The following is a 21,918-nucleotide window of genomic DNA, read 5'->3' as shown; positions in this document are numbered from 1 at the left end:
ATATATATATATATATATATATATATATATATATATATATATATATACATATATATTTAAAAAGGACGAATCTTTTGTTTTATCTTATTAAAATAATTGACATTTTAAACATAGTATAATCAATTTTTGTCTACATCTATATCTCATAACATTTTCATTCAAGATTAAAATGGTCATAAAATAATATCGCTTTCACAATGTTTCTCTTTGGTTAAAAAAGTCTCTTGCTTTCATTGTCCTATTTCAATGAAATAAGCAGAATTTATGATACCACAGTGACATCATTAATATCTTTTTGAAGAAAAGGAAAGAGTGCTAAAAAAGCATGAGCATCTAAACTACAAATTTACACTTTATAGACGCTATTTTTTTATACATACGCAATTCCTGATATAAAACCGCTCCAATCTGTTTATCGCTGTCACTTACAAACTATCTCGCGGACTAAAATGATTTGCCTAAAGAAAGTCAATTGCATTCCTAATTTTTTAGAATCATTCACGTTTTCATTTGCTTTTATTAAAAAAATATCTCTATGTACATGCAACAAAGAAACGATATATATATATATACATGCAAAGTATCTCATTTGGTTCAGTTTGTAGCGCGCAGTTACACTATAGATATACTGTATGTTAATTATACAACAATAAGATCTACTGATCAAATTTTTAGGGACGATTGGGTAAAAAGGCAATTGACTGGCAGAAATGTGATACAGATAACGGAGAGTTGATTTGTTTTCTTTTAATTACGTAACACACTCGCTTTACATCGGTAAACGCACAACACATCGATAATCCGATCATTATCAAAATACTATGAGATAGCACGTGCAACGTGTTATCGATATAACATTCAACATGTCATTATATATCCAAATTAAAAGCTCTAAATTGATATCTTACAATATTTTTTTTTTTTGATATTGGCAATAACACAACAATAGATATAACAAAGCACGTGTATAACGTCATATTAATTTATTATAATTTATCTGAGGCATTCCGTTGATCGTACGCATGTGAATCAACCGGAAATAGGAAATAACCTAACGCAATTACGATTTTTTGCGTCTGCGTCTGCTTCCTTCTATACACTTTACGACGCGTAACATCTAATGATAATTTAGCTAAAAACTTGTTTAAAAAATAAATCGGTCTGATAAAATACCTATCAACGGATGAACCGCGCCTCTCGCGAAACACACACTGTGTATATACATATATGCTTAACACTCTCTTTTTATAATATCTTTGTACACTTATCTTTCGAAGGTATATATATATATATATATATATATATATATATATATATATATATATATATATAATACACTCTCTCTAGATATATATCCGTCTCTGTGTCTCCGTTCGTTGGTCTTCTGCTTGAAAATAGAATACACGTTCGAGTGAAAAGTTTCAGGTCGAAAAAAATACAAATAAAATACTTGTAGTAATCGCGCGGCGTAGAGACTTTTGCTCAAATCCAGCTTGCCTGATACAATTACAACGCACAGTCTTGGTCCCTAGAAGTCACAGCCATTAAATGCAACGAACAATCTGAGATTTAAGGCCACTCGATTTTTAATTCAGTCGCGATAACTCGAATTCGAGAATGGCAATGAAAATGTTACCGTTATCGCGATAACGAGGACGCGCAGCGAACGCGTCACGAACAACAAAGTGTGTTTCCACGCTTCTTAATAATCTATATTGCACAGTTTGATAGCGACGAGCGTGAATTTTCATGCTCGGCTGCATCAACCATGATTAATTAGCTTTCCTTTTCGCGTATCTACATCATATAGCTACAACCACGATTTGCAAGGAGTCGTGAATCAGAGATAGTAAATCACGGTTGTCAGTGTAAACGATTTTCAGAAAAGATAAAAAAAATCCTCTCTTAACCGATGAAGGAATGCACGGCTCGAAAAGGATCGCAAGAGGTAAAGAACTCTCGTTTTTTTTTTCCTTCGCGGCGATTAAAGTCGACTTCCCGAATTAATGAGATGGACACGCTTCACTACAATCCGATTGTACCTGTCATGCAACGATAGTCGTGAGAGCGCTGCTTTTGCTTCTATAGCTGCCAGGTCTGCAATGAGTAATGAATGATACATTCGGGAAAACGAATAATGCGGAACCCATATTTAATTAGATAGCACTGGTTAACTGACATGTACCTGATGGTAGCGTGTTGCGAAGAACGTGACCATCCAGCGATAAAATTGACTTCGCCTCTTTGACTGCTGATACGCTGCCGACGAATTTGACTACCGCTTTTTGCGGCAATTTGCTGTGAAACGATTTGTATAGCATCTGGTGCGATGGTGGATTGTATCGCCTTATAGACTAACCTTCAAGCATTGAAAAAACAAAGAATGCTATTATATAATTATGCCGATAAGAACGATAATAATTTAATTGGATAGGAATTTGTATGGAATTGTAAACATCCGCGAAGATTTTAAAATACAAAAAATACAAATCGTACAATTTAAAAACTTTAAAAAAATGCAAGTTCATCTTTACAGTCTTGATTTAATATGGTTTGCATAATTATTACACGGTTTTAATTTAATTTAAAATAAGGCGAACATACCTAGGCATTAATGCGAGGACAGACGTAAGTACTACAGTGAACCAGTATGTATGACGCGTAATGGCCGTTTCCATTACCCAGAAGGATCCGGGTAAACCCATGCAATTAACGCAGACGGCATTGTAAAATAGGCAAAATCCGAAGAATATGCCCAAGGAACATAAGATGGCACCGATATGAATTATAGTCTGAAATAAACAATCAGTCATCATTGCTCGAAACAAGAAATATTTTCATTTCTTCTTACTTACCCAAGATTTAATTTCTATGGCAGCATGAAGCAACATGACAACGATGCACGCCGTCATAATAGTCGTCCCGAATTCCCATATATCCACAATCGAATCGTAATAAATCTGAAAGAATAACAAAATGACAGAATCTTTGTATGCAATGATCAATCAAGTTTCCAAGCCTTATTCTTACTGCACTAACCTCTTTGGTGATAAAGAAAATAACGATGCTTTGGTAAAGAGCGTCGCCGATTGTCAGCCAAAACGAGTGCGGCTTATAAACTAGTCCCAGACGTCCTCTTGTGTACAATTCCGCTGTTGAAAGTAACACGTGAGGCGCGGCAACTCGATCGTAAATGCCCAAAGCTAGAGGCGGCAGCGAAGTGAACAGCAAGTTGTATAACATTAAATATATTTGATCTATCATTACAGCACCGGAGAAACCGCAGTACAGCTGCAAGAAAAAAAGAGATATATATTATTACACATATTTAGAAATATCTACATAAATTTACTAACTAAAATTATGCGGAGAACAGTATTTTTCTTTCATTTATTTTTATATATTTTTTCTTCAATAATTATTTTCTTCTTCATTCTTCGCAATGCTCACCTGAAACCAGAACACGAGGAAGACGAAAGTTGCATTCTTGTAAAAGAAATACAAAATCATTCTGGCGAGACGGTCGTAACACCAGTGCCCGTGCAGAAGGAGGAGCCGGCTGAGCATGGAAAATCGTAATATCGCGAAATCCGCCGCCATCACCGCCTGCGTACCCTCTTGCCCTGAGATACCGACACCCACATCAGCGGTTTGTATCATGCTAACGTCATTTGCGCCGTCGCCGATCGCTAACGTTCTCATTCCTAATTGCTTTTTAACGATGCGAACTATGTATGCCTACAACGTAGAATTAATCGCGCTTTATTACTTCTTATATTATGTTGATTAACTGCTACATTACAATTATAGTTAGAGGACTTGTCTCGATTTTATTGACAATCTTTCATTATTGTCGGTATAATATTATTCTTACCTTTTGCAACGGTGTGGCGCGGCAGGCTAAGACACTAGAGCACGTTTTTGTGAGTTCGAGGAACGGACCGGTCAGACCCGATCGCGGATCCAGGATCACAGTCAACGTCTTACCATCCACGACTAGCGCACGTTGCCGTGGCCATGGACTGCCGATTCTATGGGCATCTCTCTCGGTGGAATCGTAATTGGAATACACGCCGACGGAATCTGCGATACCCGTCAACATACTTGGTTGCGGATGGCTATTGTTTACGTTCTCTTTGCACGCCGAGTCTAGATAGCCGCGTATGAGCGTCTCGGCAACGGATTTCGATCTCGCCTGCAGCTGCAGCAGCTGCATGGCCGGTGAGAAGAGTCGCGCCGAATATGCTACGTTCACAGCGGTTTCCGGCTTGTCCCCTGAAACCGCAAAAACGAACATGTGTATATGACATAAAGTCGTGTAATTGCTTTCACATTAGCGCGTGTTAATTACGCTTAAGAATGTTTCGAAAGACATCTATTTTATCATCGATATATATTCGCCTACATAATTTCTTTTCTCATAATCTTTATATAACGTTGTTTATGTAATATAATGCACATAGACGGAAGGTTGACTACGAGGAAATCCATTTGCGATTTGAAACACCAATCCCATATATCTTACGATGATTGTGTATAAAAAATAATGCTCGCGCGCTAATGTAAACCGGTTTGGATACGCATGCGAGTCTTTCTACAAACCTGTCAGAACCCACACGACGATCCCGGCGGCGACCAAAGCGGCCATTGTCTCGGGCACGCCGACTTGTAACTTGTCCTCGATGCCGGTCGCTCCCAGCAGCGTTAAATGCGACTCCAATGTTGCGTACGAATCGCGTATGCGGCGCTCACGGTTCTCCGTCGCCAGTTCCGCCTCGTTGTGTTTCTCTCGCCACATTTCGTACTCCTGCGACGTCAATGTCCTTTTCGCCATTACTAAGGTACGCAATCCTTGACGCGCATACGACTGCAGATATTGTCGAATACTCGCCGAGGCGACGGTGTTCTCGTCATCCGGCGATAACGCTGGCAGCATCGTCGTGTCAGCGCCCTTGCTATATAATACTATTTCGCCGGTGTGAGGATGCCTGAGCAATATTGACATGCATTTCCTGTTTGAATCAAACGGTAGCACCTATAAGCGATCAAAGAATAACAATTGGTTAACTGAATATTCCATTCTCCTCATTCTCAAGTAATTATCTGCCCGCAACCACCTACGTGAAGTATCTCAAATGCGAGCGTCGACTTATCCGGAAAAGAAATTATCGCATTACGAGGAGTCCGTTTCACTAACTTAACATCATAAGCACGCGCCGCGTGTACTAGCGCCAACTCGTCTGGGCTCTCCGCTTCGTAAATTGCTGGATTTTGTAATAATTCGTCGCTGTTTTTCGAGTCCGGAGTACGTCTCTTCTGCCCGTCCGGTGAAAGTTTTCGTCCCAATAAACCAATCCCTAGGCTTGGTATCGATGTTACATTCAGCAACTTTGGCCTGAAAAAGAAATAGTTCTGTTAAATATCATGTATTTCAAAATACTTTATATATACTTAAATGTTATACCAACCTGGAAAATTTAAATGGAAATTTTGGCGTGTCATCGAACGTATTTGCCGTGCTGATCACTGGTGATACTGGAGACAAGGTGCGGGCATTTCTATTGCTCGGAGATACCAATATCGGTGGGGAATTAACAGTCGGAAATGAATTATCCGACTCTGTTATTCTGTAAAATATCATAGCGTTAAACTCACAGAGACAACGTGATAAAAAAAAAGATAATAACAAATTTGATTTGTTTATTAAAAATTTGTCGTGATTAATTAACCGTTTTTCAAAGTGTAGTAAATTAATTTTTGTTTTTCTTTTATTTCTTAATATAATGTATGCCAACCTCCTGGGACCAGTTCCATTCTTTTGAGGTTCCTCGATGACTCCGCTAGAGTTCATGATATCATAATGCGGTTGGGAATTCACAACAACTGTGTTGCACGTGGCCAAGACAATAAGAAATTCCTGTAAACGATGTCGAAATGTACTTATGAGCAGGTCCTCCTTAAGCCGTGAGCACGGAAGCAGATTTTCGTTGTCACCCATATGTGAGTAATCCTGACCACCTATCACGCATCGCCTGAACAGCATTTTGTTTTCCGTCAAAGTGCCGGTTTTGTCGGAAAAAATATATTGCACCTGTAATTTAACAGCAAGTATTTTCAAGTAATTTCCAAATATATTGTATGTGTTGTTTGCAAAAATTTGCCTAACGATAAGATATTTTTGTTTGAAAAAAAAAAAATGCAAAGAAGAATACAAAAGATGATGATACGACGATACTAATTAAATTGAAAATACAAATGAGAGAGAAATATTAACATAAATATAAATATATATTAGTAATTTTCCAACACGCAATTATTTCTTTTTTCCTGAGAAAGTATAATTTTCATAATATCGATCGTCTACATATAAAATACTCTCCCTCGCGCGTGCAGATTCATTTAATATAAATTACACTCACTTGGCCTAGTTCTTCCGTGATATTCAGCGCGCGGCACTCCGCCTTCCGGCCGGTTTCCGTGTCGCGGAGGGCCGGGTCGTGGCTGATATGGTACACTTGTCCCACCTTGGCCATCTCGATCGTAACGTATAAGCTCAGCGGTATCATCACTTGAAATATTATGACGTAGGTCAGGAAGGTCAGTACGCTCTCGTAGATCGGCTCCTGCAGCACCGGTAGGAACGGTATCATCGTCAAACCCATGTACGCGGACAACCAAAATCGGCATCCGAATGCACCGATCACGCACAGCACCAACAATATCGCTACGCACCATTTCACGTCCCTGTTCATTTGCTTCTCTAAACGGGAACGCTGAAATCATATAGCATTATGGAAAAGTTTAAAGCGCGTTGGAGGTACTTCTCTATTTATGCTATCTATTTATTTAAAAAGGATTAATTATACAAAATCATAGAGCAAGACTACCTATTTTTAAGTTTTTTTTCTCAACATTCGCGTTTAACATATCTGAATAATTTAGTTTTATATTTTTTTTGCACATGTTTGGTTTTTGACCGATGTTTTTCGTTGAATGAGCTCTTTTGAATTTCTATTTGTAGTTGAATGAAGTCTTTTTTTGGCGAATCGTTTGTAACTTTTTATAACATTACAATTTGTTTAAATGATCAAATCGTAATTTATATTTCTCTGCGTAAATGAAAACAATCGGTTTCAAGAAAAAAAAAATTAATTTACAGAAAAACATTTCAAAGTCTTTGAAATTATTCTTATACATCTCTTTAAACACTTATATTAATCACGTCCAAAAAAAATTTATATAGCTCGAAAAATATTCAGGGAAAATTATCATCTTTTTTTTACAAAATAAAAAAATTGTAGTTATTCTCGAATGCGTTCCCCTTTCTTAATTGTTTTAATTGTTAATTTAGTTATTTTTTTCTTAAACATTTTTTTACCTTGTATCTAGGTCCACCGTTGTTCAACAACGCTTTAGTCTCGTGACCGGCGTATATGACTATACCTTCGACGAAGTTGGTATTCTTTAAAACACATTCCCTGAGCAAAAGATTTTCCGTGGACACGGGCACCCTGCCGCCGTTCGGATGCACTACGGCGCCATGAAACCTGATAGACGCATTTAGTGGGATCAATCGTAATCCAGTTAATTCCTGGTTATTACGCCAATAAATATCGTTGCGATAAGCGCTTATGAGATGAATCGCGAAAAACAAAATTTTATTGAAAGAAACATGAACCATAATGTTAAAAAATATTTTCTTTTTGTTTATCCAAACTCTTTGGGGAAATTTCTAAAAATAATAGAGATTTAAGAGAGTTGATTTTAATATATTGACAAATTATCTCGAACATATACCTATATATTCTAGTACTTGGCTGATCGACCTCGACCACCGACCGGAACTTGGAAGGCTGGAAAGTATCCTGCAGATCGAGGAAACCCCTGACAACCTGACGCTGCTTCAGATTTGACTCGCCATCAAGGTTGCACGTATCGAGATAAGCTAATCCCTGAGGATCGCTGCTTCTCAGAAGCAAAAGATCGGCCGGTACCAGTTCGTTGTTTGAGAGGTGAACCAGGTCACCCACCTTGACATCCTTCCACGCCACCTTCATATATCTGTCGCCTTCGCTACAATGAAATCACAAGAGAAATCTCTCGTCAAGAAACTGAGGCACTACTTTTGAGCGTTATTTAAGCGACTACATTGAAAAAGGTAATTACATTTTCGTAATCGTGCGAAATAATTGGAGAATTTGTACGTTAAATAGATTACTTCATCCGCGACGCTTCTTAACTTTATCGCACGATTCACAATTATGAATATTACGTAAATTATATTACGGCATAACTTGCAAATATGTATCTAACAGTGCGCAGTTTATTTTAGCTTAATAAACTTAAGCTATTACGTGTTGAATATATTATGCGATACTCTAGTTTTCAGTAAATTAATTAACTAACTCCAACGCGCGCGCGCATGCGTGTCACTATTCTATTCTTATTAGGATCTATTATTAGAATCTATCAAAAAGAGATTAAATTATTTATACTTTCTCTCCCGTACGAACGAAGGAAAAAATATCTGGCAAATAAAGTTGTAGAATCTTACTTAAGGGATTGACGTAAGACAATCGACAAATCCTCGCATTGCATAAAAGAACTCGTAAGGCTACCCTGCTGTCGTCAATGTTGCGAAAATGGATATTATATAGAGTTTCGCACAGCGTGAAACACACACACACACGCAAATATTTATCAAGACCGAAACGAGCGCAGCGAGATACATGTATCCGTTAATAAGCATTTGAAATTCACGGATCGGAATAGAAAATTGATCTCACTTTATCATAAATAGTATGATGGAAAATTAATAATTAAACAAGATGTTACATTTTTCTTAATCAAAATGATTAAGCTTCAAGCTTAAAACTAAAATATTATATAGCTTTAATATTACACAACGCGCCAAAAATCTTTGTGCAAAAGATTTAGAATACGACTCTCTATCTAATAAAAATTAACGATTAATACACGAAATATTGATATATGCGGAACGAAATGGAGTTGCTCGTGAGAACTCGAATTCTCTCTCTATGACGTGATTTTCTATTACTCTCCGAGTTGTAAGCGGTGGCGGATCGCAACAGGCGTAACCTTGAGTAGCTAATTCAAGTGTTCAGAAGATAGATTCATCTCGCTCGAGCGCTCTCCGTGCTGCTATGATGAAATCGGCGATTGGCGATATATTTTTCTCAATTGCAAGCGCATGGTATCTCTCAAGGTTGTTCGATCTTGAACGTCACGTCCGCATCCGTTTGATCGGAACGAAATTGAAACGACGAGACATTGGAGGCGAACGCGTGGGCGAACTCCTCGAAAGGATGACAAACAGCTGTTTGTCATTTGACATTTGTACGCGAACGGGATGAACTAGTTGTTGTTTATTCGCGTTCATTTCGGGAACCGAGAGAAAATACTTTACTGTCACAAGGTCGCCTCACGGAGAGACGCGACTAAATGATGCAAATATCAATTCTTTTGTTTGTTTCGAAAGATAATACAAAGTAAGAAACACGTCATTTTTGTATCGCTTTTGTATCGCTCAATTTTTTGCCATGTTTAGTGCGACATCAAAATGAATTGTCGTAAATGTATGCATTATGCATCGCGTATCGTACCATTAGTATCATCGTGATGTGGTTTTCGTTATCGTGGATTCGTATTGTTGCTTCGCGAGGGATTCGCAACACGTAGTGAGGATACACGAGTTAATTATGCAATTATATACGCACCATTGACATCTGAATATATACACTATATTTATAAATGCATGATACGGATGAAACGAGACTGGAAATAGGCTAGAAATCTGTCTCATGGCTTTTCCAAGATCATTTATCTCCAGGTATGACATAAAGTTGCAAAAACAAATAGCTACTGAACATTGACTAATGATAAACAGCAGGTTTTTATGCATGCGCGGTGGATTATTTAAATGTTACATAACCATGTATCGGCACGATGTATTAAAGTGAAACAATTAATTCATAACTATTTATCATTTACTAACTTTTGAACGTTTCTTCCTCAGTTATGCCGAAGAATATTGACGGCATTGTATATACCGCGGCAGTACGTATTTGCTATCGCTAACCGCATAATAATTTCAGAACAAGTTTTCAAACGCACAGCAAGAGATAACGAGTCAAGGATAACTTACTATAGTTGTACATATTATACTTCAGTATCATAATTCGCGTAACTTTCCTGATATTTTTAAGTGAAAACCTTTTCAACATTTCGACGATGCTTAGCATCTCTTGGCATCTAAGTTGATTTTAAAATGATTGCACTTCTTTAACATTGCCAAAAAACATCAGGACACTAAAGTGTTTATCGTACATTTATTTCTTAGCACGTTGGAATGTTTATTGATTTATTAGAATCTAATCTCTCTCCCCATTCAGAGAAAAGCATTTTTTTTTTTAAATCTATATATTAAAATATTATTAAAGCATGTTTAAAAGTAAATTTAAAAACAAATAATTTTGTTTAGTGATAATTTTAAAGCTTAGCGGGTAGACAAATATAAATAAAGATCAAAATATTGTCAAAATCTGAAAGCTGCATCTCCACGTTTTTAGGCGAGAAAGATTCATTCGAATCTGATGCAAGATATCGTGAGAAACTCATATATTGTCTTATGACAATAGAGAGAATTATTTGAGAAAATTATTGTAGCTAAGACACGTTATTCGAGCATTTATAATTATCTCTTTTACACCGAATAATTTATGCCGAGAACTTCCCACGTAATATACATATAACGAAACGGTCTTTACATGGATTTGCGAGTCGCTTATCGATATTTCAGGGCTTCCAACGCGTTTAGAAGTGACGGATAGAATATGTACAAGCGGATGTACACATACACCACACACAAACATACATTATATTACGTTTACATCCATTTACATTGCTCTCTCACATGACATAAGCGATGACGTCATCACTCATTTGCTTAACGGCACTCCGAAAACTCGGCAAGAGAGAATGAAGTAGACCGAAAAAGTTTCTCAGTTTTCATTGAAGTGGATCTATCCGAGTACTTTGTCAGGCGGGGTGTCGAAAATTCACGTTACGTTGTAACATGAGAATGTTACAACACAAGTTTGGAAGGAACGCTATTGCCGTGATTGGCGGACGATGCTGACGAAAGTTGTTTGCGTTGCAAAAGATGACATATTTGCTTCGCGCTGATGATTCTTTCGGGGAAAGGGCTTCTAAAGTGGATTTTTGAGTAGGCTTTAGATTTTACTTTTTAATGTTTTCAGGGTCCCATCATGATAAAAGTAACTCGATGAAGGCCGATAACTGCCTCGCGCAATTGGTGTCAAATAGACGAGGCAAACACGATGATTAACGGACTCATGCGACGCCTTCATTACTTATTCCGATAGAGATTTTCCTCCTATTTAGCTTGCAACTCTAGTCGCGTCCTAGATCCGTTTTAATGAGAGTCATCATAAATTGATTTTCATATTTATAAACTGAAATAGCAAGTAAACTTTTTTTCACTGTCGATCTTTTTATCAAGTCATCATGTAAACAATTCCTAATGACATTGAAATAAACTTGAACAATCTATTCCTCTTCTGAAACGTTAACAGGTTCGATTTATCTCTCAATGGTTGCGAAAATGTTGACATTCCAGGCGTGAACGAAACTGCGAGAATAATAGCGATGAAAAATATGTCACGGTGATTTAACGAGCGGAATCGACAGATTGCGAGGCACACGCCGCATGAAACGAGATAAAAAGGGGGTAATGGTAACAAATGCGAATGTCAAGGTCTCCGGCGCACGAGACGGATTGCAATCGACCTGTGGCCGCGAGTACAAGAGCGAGAGAGAGAGAGAGGAAGAAAGAGAAAGAGGGAGCAAAATCGTTCGCATCATTATGCGGATATGTTGCGTTTAGAGAACGATAGGCGCGAGAGATTAGCGACTCGAAGAGTCTTGTCGACAACATAATTTTGAAATCGATCGTCCCCTCCCACGCGAATGCATCAACCGTAATATATCGCACCTCCGCAACATGTCAAAGATCCTGTCGATTGTTCCGCATCATATCGCGACTATTTTTCATATCTAATAAGATATTTTGACATATGTTCCACTAGTTAAAAATGCATAACTATTTCATTAATATGACAATAATATAATATTTTTTTATTATAATAGCAACGGTATCTTAACAATAATAAGCTGAAATCGAAGATTATCGTGAAAGAACGCTCTCGATGAAATATCTCGCGAGCGTGATCGGCAAATATATTAAATTAAAATTGAAAGAGAATCGACGTGCAGGGAAACACGAAGGGACACGTCAGGAGACAAGGTCACCCGCGAAATCTTTGCCGAAGCAATATGCTGTGTCGGAATTGCCAGGTCATCGATCAACTTTCCAATTACATTGCATTATGAACGAAGACTCAAACTGCCGACATTCGCACGATCGAAACGACGAACGAACGACAAGATAGATCGACTATATACTCGATTACATTTATACGAGGCACACGGGGTCAATCAATTTTTACGTGAATTCAGGAGGTTTTCAAAAATATCGTATATTTTTTGAAATTACAAGTTTTTTCTGCTATTTCATGAATATCTTTTTAAATAATTGAAGTGACTCTGCATGTTAAAAAAAACATGGTCTCGAAATATAATTATTTATTGGTATATGTGTGAGAGAGAGAGAGAGAGACAGAAAGAAAGAGAGAAATTGCTTTTTTTTATAAAATTTAGAAAATATAATTTTAAATTAATTATCGAATTTTATAACATTAATAGATTTATTCATTATCTCGAAGATGGTTGTAAATCGCAAGAGAATTTTTTTCGAAGTTCATTCAACCCTCGTTCAATCGTATATATCCACCTCTCTCTTGTTGCATTGCAATCAAAACCACGTGGCGTATGTACATACGCGTTTATCAGCGCACGCGTCGAATTGTATCTATAGTTCAATCGCGCACATGTGTGAGTGTATACACAAGCTCTCCGAGCGATCGTTCGCGGATCGTTTTCGGATGCACGAACGACGAAATAAACCTATTGATATTGTATGTACATTAAGCAGCAGTTGTTGCTGTAAAGCGTATCAATTGAAGGCTGATGTTACGGGCGTAAACAATGCTGGTGATCGCGACGCATCAACGACAATCTAGAACGTCGCGTCGTAGAGTATTCTTGCGGAAAAAGAACGGTATAGGCCGGACACTTTCCTCTCCATGTTCGCGCACGCAGACCGTTCGTTCGCATTTGTACGTGACCCACATATCTGGAATTGTCGGTCTTATATTGGAATCGATCTATCGGGTTCCGTTGCCGCAAGGATTCTAACTGAAGCGGCGACGGGCGCGGAAACTAACAAGGATAAACGAGCAAGGTCGATACTGAGGTTGAAAAATTAAACACGTCTATTCAATTCTTCATACACGAAAGAGGAAGAGAGAGAAAAAATTATCGTGCATTATTTATTTCGTTATTAAAAAGAAAATTGAAACTGTCGAAACTTAATCATTCATTTATATTATTCTTACACGTTTTATCGCATTCAATCACTAACGTCTCTTTTGCTCTCATGTACAATTCGCAGAGAGAGACACGCAACATTGCATTAACTCTTTTTACGATAGTCATAAAACTAGCATTATCTTTGTGTTTTTGCGCAGGTTGGAAAGGAGAAGAGGAAGGAGAGGAAGAAGAGGAGAAAAAGAGGAACTGATTGTATTCGAACGATCTCTATGCTCTATGCACACTGTGTGACGGATGTTAACATCGCACTTGTTCGTCGACTCACCTAACGTAGACGCGGCAGGTGGAATTGTTCACACGCCGGTCACTGGCGAGACGCCGGCGATCTTCGAAGAAATCCTTAAGCGCCGTAACTCCCAGAACGAACAGGACGGGGATCATAGCGACTTCCTTGCCGAATGCATTTATAGCCGGTACCCAATTGAGCAAAACAATGAAAATGAAGTACAGATTAGCCACGCGGTGAAACTGTTCCAGGAGATTACGAGGTAAGAAGCTCAGCATCGTATACTTTGTTGTGCGTACCCTGAAACATGTGTGACATCATGAGACGTGCGAGCTGATCATTCCGTTCGAGTCAATTTTCTCGGACACATATTCTCGCGACATATTTTTCATCGCTATCTATTATTGTCTCTCTCGCTCTTACCTGTTATCCGCCCTATTCCCATTGGGATGCTGACTCTTCGGTGTTTTCGGAGAGACTAAATGATTCGGCACTATTGTTCTTAGACGGGGCTCCTCCGGCAATGGACCGAAACAATGGGCCCATAGTCTCCTCCACCAGGGGGGCACGACGCTACGTCTTATCGTATAGATAGACTCCGATCTGTCCGAACAATCGCGGCACAGTTTGCGCTTTTAATACTGTGTTATGCACAAAATATCATTTTTAAAGAAAAAAAATATTTTAATAAATCGTGAATCTTAATGAGGGAATTATTAAGATACATTATTTAATCTAATCAAGTGATCGATATTTCATGATATCGTGATATATATTAACATTATTGATATAAAAATATAAATTATCAACAATTTTAATAAATAACCATTTTAAATACATCAAATTTTATACAGTCTACTTATAATCATATGACAAAGAGAGAGAATTTTTTTACTTTTAATTCTATCGTCTGATCTGTGTAAGAGATTTTCGAAATATTACTTCATTATATGATGTATAAAATTAAAAAAGAATTCTAATTTTAATTAATTTTAAAAACATTTTACTTATATCGGTTATATTTATAGAAAAAATATCGATTAAACTTAATCTTATCTCTAAATTTCGTGTATTAATATTAATAGCGTATAATATACTAGCTTCTCTTAGATATTATCCGCTGTTAATGTACTGTTATCCAATTCTGTCCACGATCTACTTTATCATTTAGAACAATGATAAATCGCATCTCGTATGTCATTTCGTACCTGGACGCCTGGCGAGAATGACCGCGAAAGGAAGGCATCCTGCCGGCAGTAGGCGGTCTGCCCTCCTCCCTGTGACCCGGCGGCAAGATGAAGTCCGTTCTGGAACCGACACGATGGTGTCCCGTTACGGCCGACTGGCCTTGCGTCACGTCCGCCACCTGACCCTGGCTGAAGGCTCTCTGATGACCTGGCTTCTTCAGCGCCGATGGTCGACCCGCAGACGTGGCACTTCCCACAGACGTCAACGGGCCAAGATAAGACCCGTAGGTTTGCCGTCCGGTCGTGTAATCCGCCAAGACACCACCATGGCTCGCCGATCTCGCGTGTGTCTTCGGCAGGGGTCTTCTTCTGGCCGGCGAGGTAACTTCTTCTACGGCATCCTCGTCTTCGTCGCCGTTGCTGATCTTTGTTGACGTTGACGCCATCATCGTGGTGCTGGTCGTCATCGTCGTGTTTGTCGTGGTCAAGTGATCGCCATCGTGGAGAAAAGACGACAGCGATGGCTGAAGGGGCGCCGTCGATGTCGACGACGACGTCGTCGCGCGGCTGGGGCGGCCCGCACCCGGGAACACGTAAAGAGCCCCTTGTCTCTCGATCTCCTCGCTGGCTGCTTCCTGCGCGTCGTCCTCGGACATGCTGGCACATCTGCGCAATACGCGGTGCAAAAAAAAGATAGTGAACGTATGAAACAATAAATGGATAGAAGAAAACTCAACAGATAAAGATCGGTTGATTTTTAGCGATGAGATGTCGAATTTAATTTATTTTTTTTTTTTATATATAATATAATTACTTTAATGAAGATATAAATAAAATTTAATTATTTATTATTTATTTATTTATTATTCAATTTTATTATATTTTGGAATATTTAAATCCTCTGTCTTTTTCTCACATGAAATTTCGAGACCTAGTTTAACTGAATTGTAAAATAAATAATCTTATCTTCGATATCAAATGTTTCCAAATGCTATATTTTTAGTGCTATTATTTTAATGCTCTATTTGATGTCATTAAAGAATAGGTTTTCAATTAATAATCAACTGTATTGTTCTGAATCCACAATGTGTGTAATATTCTGCCGTACACATTAGCCGTAAATATAGCTGAAATTTCTGGAATCGACAAGACAGCAGGTATTCAATCTTCCTCGATTATTCTGGGCGCGATAATTCGCGCCCTCGTTCCGACAATATCCAATTCGTTCCAAACGTATAACTGTTTGCGATTCAAAATTCGCCCATTCGTATTTTTTTTTCTCGACAGACATTTGCTTATCCTCGCGATTGACGAATCACGCGTTTGTATTTATCCGGAATAACAATCGCATGCATTGCACGTATTCTTTTCAAACACAGAAGACGCACATATAATCGCGAACTTGATGCAATCGTAAAATTTCCTTATTATGCAGTATGAAAAAAATTAAATAAAATTAAATCGATACAAATTTACAAAGTCGACATTTAGACAAAAAAAAAATTAAAGTTGAAGTGTCAAGTTTACTTTTTATATATTTTTATAATATATTTGTTTTCTCTATTAGGCTATTATTTTTATAGATTGCTCATATATAATAAAATTTTATTTTTAAGCTTTCGCCATCTGCGCGAATATGTAAGCGTTCATAATTGCTTCGTTAAAAATAAATGTGCGGAACTGGCACATTTTACAATATCTGTTCCCAAATATATCACTCTTTGCAGCACTCATATATCATAATCAGATGTCACATATCACATGTCACATATCACATGTGTTCGTCACACAAACCTGTGTTAATAATTATTTAACTAAATCGATTTTATCAGACAGTTGTTATAATTCTTCTACAGCCTATTCATTATAGATTATGTTTATTTTTCATTGATTTTCTGCCTGATTTATTAGTAAAGCGCGATACGGCAGAATAAAATATTTGATAATTTCCAGTTAATTGACAATTACATGGAAAATACTCCCAGCCGGTAGTTTCGCAATATATAATCAAAAATAAGCACGAGATATATTTTAAAAGCTCTTACACAATACAGATATTTAAATGTAAAACCTAGATTTGTGGAGACTCACTGTTCGTTTTATTGTACCACAGATTACGTATTTTACGCTCTTATCGGATAAAGAAAGATATGAGATTTCTCGATATAGTGCAAAATGTAGTAAATACGATAGATATGTCTTCGAATCGCAGTTTCAATATCGAATACTCTGTATAGATAACTAAAATAGATTATTTCTTCGAAAAATGCATCATCGAAAAAGAATTTTTACTCAAATATCTTTGAACTTCAGAAACATAGAATCAGAAAATGTAGTATATACAATCGAAAAAAAATGATTCTTCGTGGAAAAATAATATAAGAAAATATAGAATAACATATTTTCGTATTAAGTTTTGTTTTCGGGAAAATTGGACATTAATAACATATTTACACGTTAGATTTGAATTAATGACATTGTATCGAATTCGCATCTCGACAATTACTATTAGGTAATAGATACATAAATATAAAATAAAACAACAATATTTCATTTAATAAAACAATTTAAAATAATTCGTCATTGAAGATGTTGTATAGATAAATTTTATTTCTTCAGTAGAAAGAATGTTGTACCTTTTTATAATTATTTCAACAGTCAATTAAAGCTTAAAAAAGCGTAAATATAAATTTTATAGATTTTCCAATTTTCAAAGTCAATTTTTTCGGCAAAAAAACCCCGAAAAAAATTTATTCTACATTTTCGATTTATTCTTTCACGAGAAATCAGCTTCTTTTCGGTCTTCCGACCCTAACGTTATTTTTAAAACATTATCTCGATATTATCTCGATAGCGGTATCAGTGGTTTTAAAAATTTTCTTGCCAAAAAAATGATAACGATTCAATATTCTTTCAAAGATAGATTTAAAGGAAAGTAAGTTAGATATATTCCCTATACGTGTATAAAAAAGTGTATATCACCAAGAGACCGAAACACCACTTATCATTGACTTGTGCGACTGATACAAAAAATGTGTCCTTCATCCAATATATATCTGCCGATAATTCTGATAGGCGATCGATATTGCGATTTCCACACAAAGAATGCAATTCATTTTTCTTTCTGATTTCTTACTGACGTTAATAACTTCGGATAACTCAATATCTCGGATAATTATAACAAAAATAACGTTACATTGATGCGATCGATGAGCTTTTAAACATACATGTATATCGAGCTAGCTTCAATTAATATAGAAACTGTTTACTTTGTTCTTGTACAGTTTTCTCTTAGTCACCGATCTTATCCCGACCAGATCTTATCTTCTAAGGTGAAACAGTAACCGTCATTGTTCCCCTTTTACAAAAATAAATGTTTTCATAAAAGTAATCATTTTATATAATTAAGCAAAATTTGAAACTTTTTTAAATTAAAAATAAATTATGTATGCGTGTGACATTGCCGAATTAGAGATATAATTTTAAGAAAATATATTTTTTATTATTTCGTTTTTTTTACGGCATCCTAATATTCTATATCATTTTTATTATTTTTATTGAAGATTTAATTCGCTCGAACGATATCGGCCTGATTCGATCTCAAAGTCGCACGAGACGGAAAACGTGTCACGGTTTACCGCCGCTTGTGTGTCGGGCGCACACATGGCGCGTCAATGAGCACCTCTGATCATGTGTGCGTATGGTTGCGATGAACGAGATTCCGGTATACGACGATCGATGTGCTGCGGGCACCCTTCTCTTTGCGCGCGAATCGCTATCGGTCGAATGTAAACGAACGGAGTGTATATATCAAGGGTAGAAAAAATCGAGCTATTAAATTGGGTCACCTGTTTACTGCCGAGCGCTCTAACGCGCTTCATTATCGCGTCGTTCGCTATCATTAGGATACGATTGGAGGTGCAGTTAAAGAAAATTACGATATCACCTCGCCGATTTCTCATCGATTATCGACATTCTCCCTTTTGGACTTTTTTATCTGAGATCATTTTCCGGAAAAATCACCCTATCATCATAAATATTTCGGTGTATCGATCAAAGCTTCTTAAAGCATTCAAATCTTTTCAAGAGAATGATTCAGCATTTCTTTACAATCCAATAATGCTGCCCGAGATGAAGAACGAATGCCGATAATCGACGGAATTTTTCAGGCGATCTAGATTTTTCTGATAATCTAATTTATTTCGAAGAAACGAAGTTCCCTTTGACAAAAAAAAAATCCTTCAAAAAATTTGGATGAAGTGAAACAAGAAATCGCTCGAAATAATTTACAACCTGAGATCAAAGACGGCTCATCGGTTTATTTTTTGTTATCGCGATATTTGAAATGATAACGCGAGGAGATTTATTCGTCGCGTTTTAAAAGTAATTATATTTGATCAGCGCCGAAATAAACGCAACAGATGTGTGTAACATAACTCGTCTTTTATGGAAAGCATGACGGAAGCCATCCATATAGGATTCTCAAAACGCCACGACATATAAAAATGATGTATTTCACTAACATAAAATCGCGTTATCTTTTAACTTTAAAGCGATATGTCGCGCAGCTGTTGCTCGATGAATTATATAGTACCATTTGAAACATCTAAATAAGACTAACAATATTCGCAAAAAAAATATATAATCTCAATTAATAATCTATAAAGTTTGAATTTTGGAAAGGTAGCCGTGCAATCATAATTCTTTCTATTATTGTATCGCGCGTATTAATTTCGCCCAAATAAACGTTTTTATTTAAAGCTAGGCACGTATTTATTATATAAATGTATTAAAAAAGTTTTCGATATGGCTTTAGGTAGTATCACAAAGTTCTCTTTGCTATATCGCAAATATCAGCTCGCTGATAGCGAGCGGCAGCGATAAGCGCACAAATGTCGGACGACGTCGAATCTGCGTGTACATAATGTGAGTAAATTATGAATAAGACATGACATGTGTATATGTGTGCGTGGGACATTCTCTGTCTTTCTTTCTCTTTCTCTCTTTTTTTCCTCTCTCGAAATCCATCGAAACCCCAATACGGAATACAGCATCGACCTTTATTTAGCCGAAACTAAATGTAATATTATTCGTCTGCATTATGGGAAAGTCGAAGAGGCGGGTTCGTCCTGTCATGATGAAAGAAATCGACGAAACGTCGCCTCTTGGGAAATGATAAGGCCGGCATTTCTATTCGAAATGCAAATATTGCGAAATGAGGGATGCAAAGTTAAACCCCTGACATTCTCTAAATGGAGAGCGCACTCTCTCTCTCTCTCTCTCTCTCTCTCCTCTCTCTCCTCTCTCTCTCTCTCTCTCTCTCTCGGCATATCATATTTATCATAGCGTTATAATACGTATGCGTGCATGTTGACTTTATTGAATTACATTATTTTATTGCGTCTCTCTTTTCATCAGGAGACGGCATAAAGTATATACTGTTTTACATTTTACTTTGTTGTATTGTAGAATATGTATGTTATTGTTGAATGTATCGTATGATATTCCGAATTATACGGCGGTGTGTCAAAATTATAGAAAGATATTTTATGCATAGAATGAATACATGTGAGTCTGACGCAGGATTATCTCAATCACCGGTAGAGTCAATTTAGGCGAAGCGGTGTCTTTCTGCTTACAGTCGGAGGACAATTTTCCGCGGTTGCATATTCAGTTGCGAATTTAATCGTTACACTTTGCGACGCTGCAAACTGTGTTTCTCCCTGGGCTCGTTATCTTTTTAATCGATTCAACACGAATGCTTTTAAATTGGAATAGGATTTAAAGGGCATCACCGTTCGATATCGCACTTGAAAGTCGCTCAAAATCTTTGTGCTCTTCGCTTCCCATTGCGAAATTAAATATCACTCGACGTGATCCTGGCGTTAATCGAATCTTTTTCTAACACGCAATTCTCATTAAAACCCTTTCACTTTTTTTTTTACATGGCCTATAAATCTCATCCAACCGTCAAACTTGAACTTTTTTTCGTCGACATAAGTTCGAGTAGCGACCTTTCCAGATTTGTATCGATATTGAATCATCCCGCCTCTTCGACTTTCCATTTCCCAGTTTGCGGAAATTCCGCGATTGCTCGTAAAAAATAATTAAAAAAATCGATTTTATTCCACTGCTAACTTTCCCGAAGAAAGATGTTGCTTCGAGGAAGGAAAAAGTTGGCGCGTTTGTGCCCGCGAACACAACGCGGAAGAGAGAGAGAGAGAGAGAGAGAGAAAGAGGAAAAAAGTAAAAGAAAGAACAAACTCACATTTTTCCTGACTCCCGACGTGGTCCACGTGGCCTCGTTTAAAACGGATGGCGTCTCCCCCAAAACTCGTCGCGTCGAGTTTACATCTCCGTCGCGCGTCGGGAAAGTCGGCGATCCCTCATCAGCGAGGAAACTCGAAGGGAATCGATGACGAATGATGAATCACGAATGGGAGGTAGCTCGCGGCGCGAGAATCATCAATTCGCGAACTCTTCTCCGTGGAGCGAAAACGCGCGAGCACATTGAGTACGTTACGCGATCGCGTCTTCGGGTCGCGACTGCGCCGCGTCGTTTTTCTCTGTGTTTGTGGCCCGCTTTCAAAATTCGCGCATCACCCGGGTGACCTCACTACGAACGCGAGAGTTTCGCGAGAGCGCGTTATCTTTATCGCGGACGATTCGATCGCGGCTGATAATGAAAGCGCGTCGCTAGACAGTTGCTCCGATATGCTTGATATGCCGACGACACGACACAGCTTATCGCCGTACACGTACTGACAACTTGAACGATCAACACGCCGCGCAGTGTTGGAGGTTGGAGGGACAAATCTTCTGCGCACGCGTAGTAACGCAAACGCTAGCAGACGCCGTTACGCCTATAAAGTTACATATATATATATATATTTCATTCAATGAAGGATGTCATTACGGCTCTCGCAAAAAAGGAATAAAAAAAATATTAAATAT

The 21,918-nt window shown here is 37.6% G+C and overlaps 1 protein-coding gene across 2 annotated transcripts; it reads right to left on the bottom strand.

The window, feature by feature from the left end:
• Window positions 1–96: 96 nt before the first annotated feature.
• LOC126850894 (phospholipid-transporting ATPase VD) lies at window positions 97–21,786 on the bottom strand. 2 transcript variants are annotated; one of them, XM_050594342.1, is made up of 18 exons: window positions 21,233–21,786; window positions 14,986–15,630; window positions 14,201–14,380; window positions 13,817–14,077; window positions 7,798–8,073; window positions 7,379–7,547; window positions 6,420–6,773; window positions 5,796–6,091; window positions 5,469–5,627; window positions 5,122–5,395; window positions 4,603–5,035; window positions 3,875–4,275; window positions 3,451–3,738; window positions 3,040–3,291; window positions 2,856–2,960; window positions 2,605–2,792; window positions 2,180–2,359; window positions 97–2,097 (listed from the first exon to the last, which is right to left on the bottom strand). In XM_050594342.1, exons 2-18 carry the CDS (start codon window positions 15,618–15,620, stop codon window positions 2,046–2,048), a joined length of 4,503 nt encoding a protein of 1,500 aa, XP_050450299.1. In that variant the 5' UTR covers window positions 15,621–15,630; window positions 21,233–21,786; the 3' UTR covers window positions 97–2,045. The 2 variants fall into 2 exon arrangements, with proteins under 2 accessions (XP_050450299.1, XP_050450300.1); XM_050594343.1 differs by having other exon boundaries at window positions 2,186–2,359; window positions 21,233–21,747.
• Window positions 21,787–21,918: the final 132 nt, after the last annotated feature.

Source organism: Cataglyphis hispanica, chromosome 7, assembly GCF_021464435.1.
Source record: "Cataglyphis hispanica isolate Lineage 1 chromosome 7, ULB_Chis1_1.0, whole genome shotgun sequence".
NCBI classification, from domain to species: domain Eukaryota; kingdom Metazoa; phylum Arthropoda; class Insecta; order Hymenoptera; family Formicidae; genus Cataglyphis; species Cataglyphis hispanica.
Note: the sequence above shows the minus strand (reverse complement) of the source record. Positions and strands in the feature narration are given on the sequence as shown.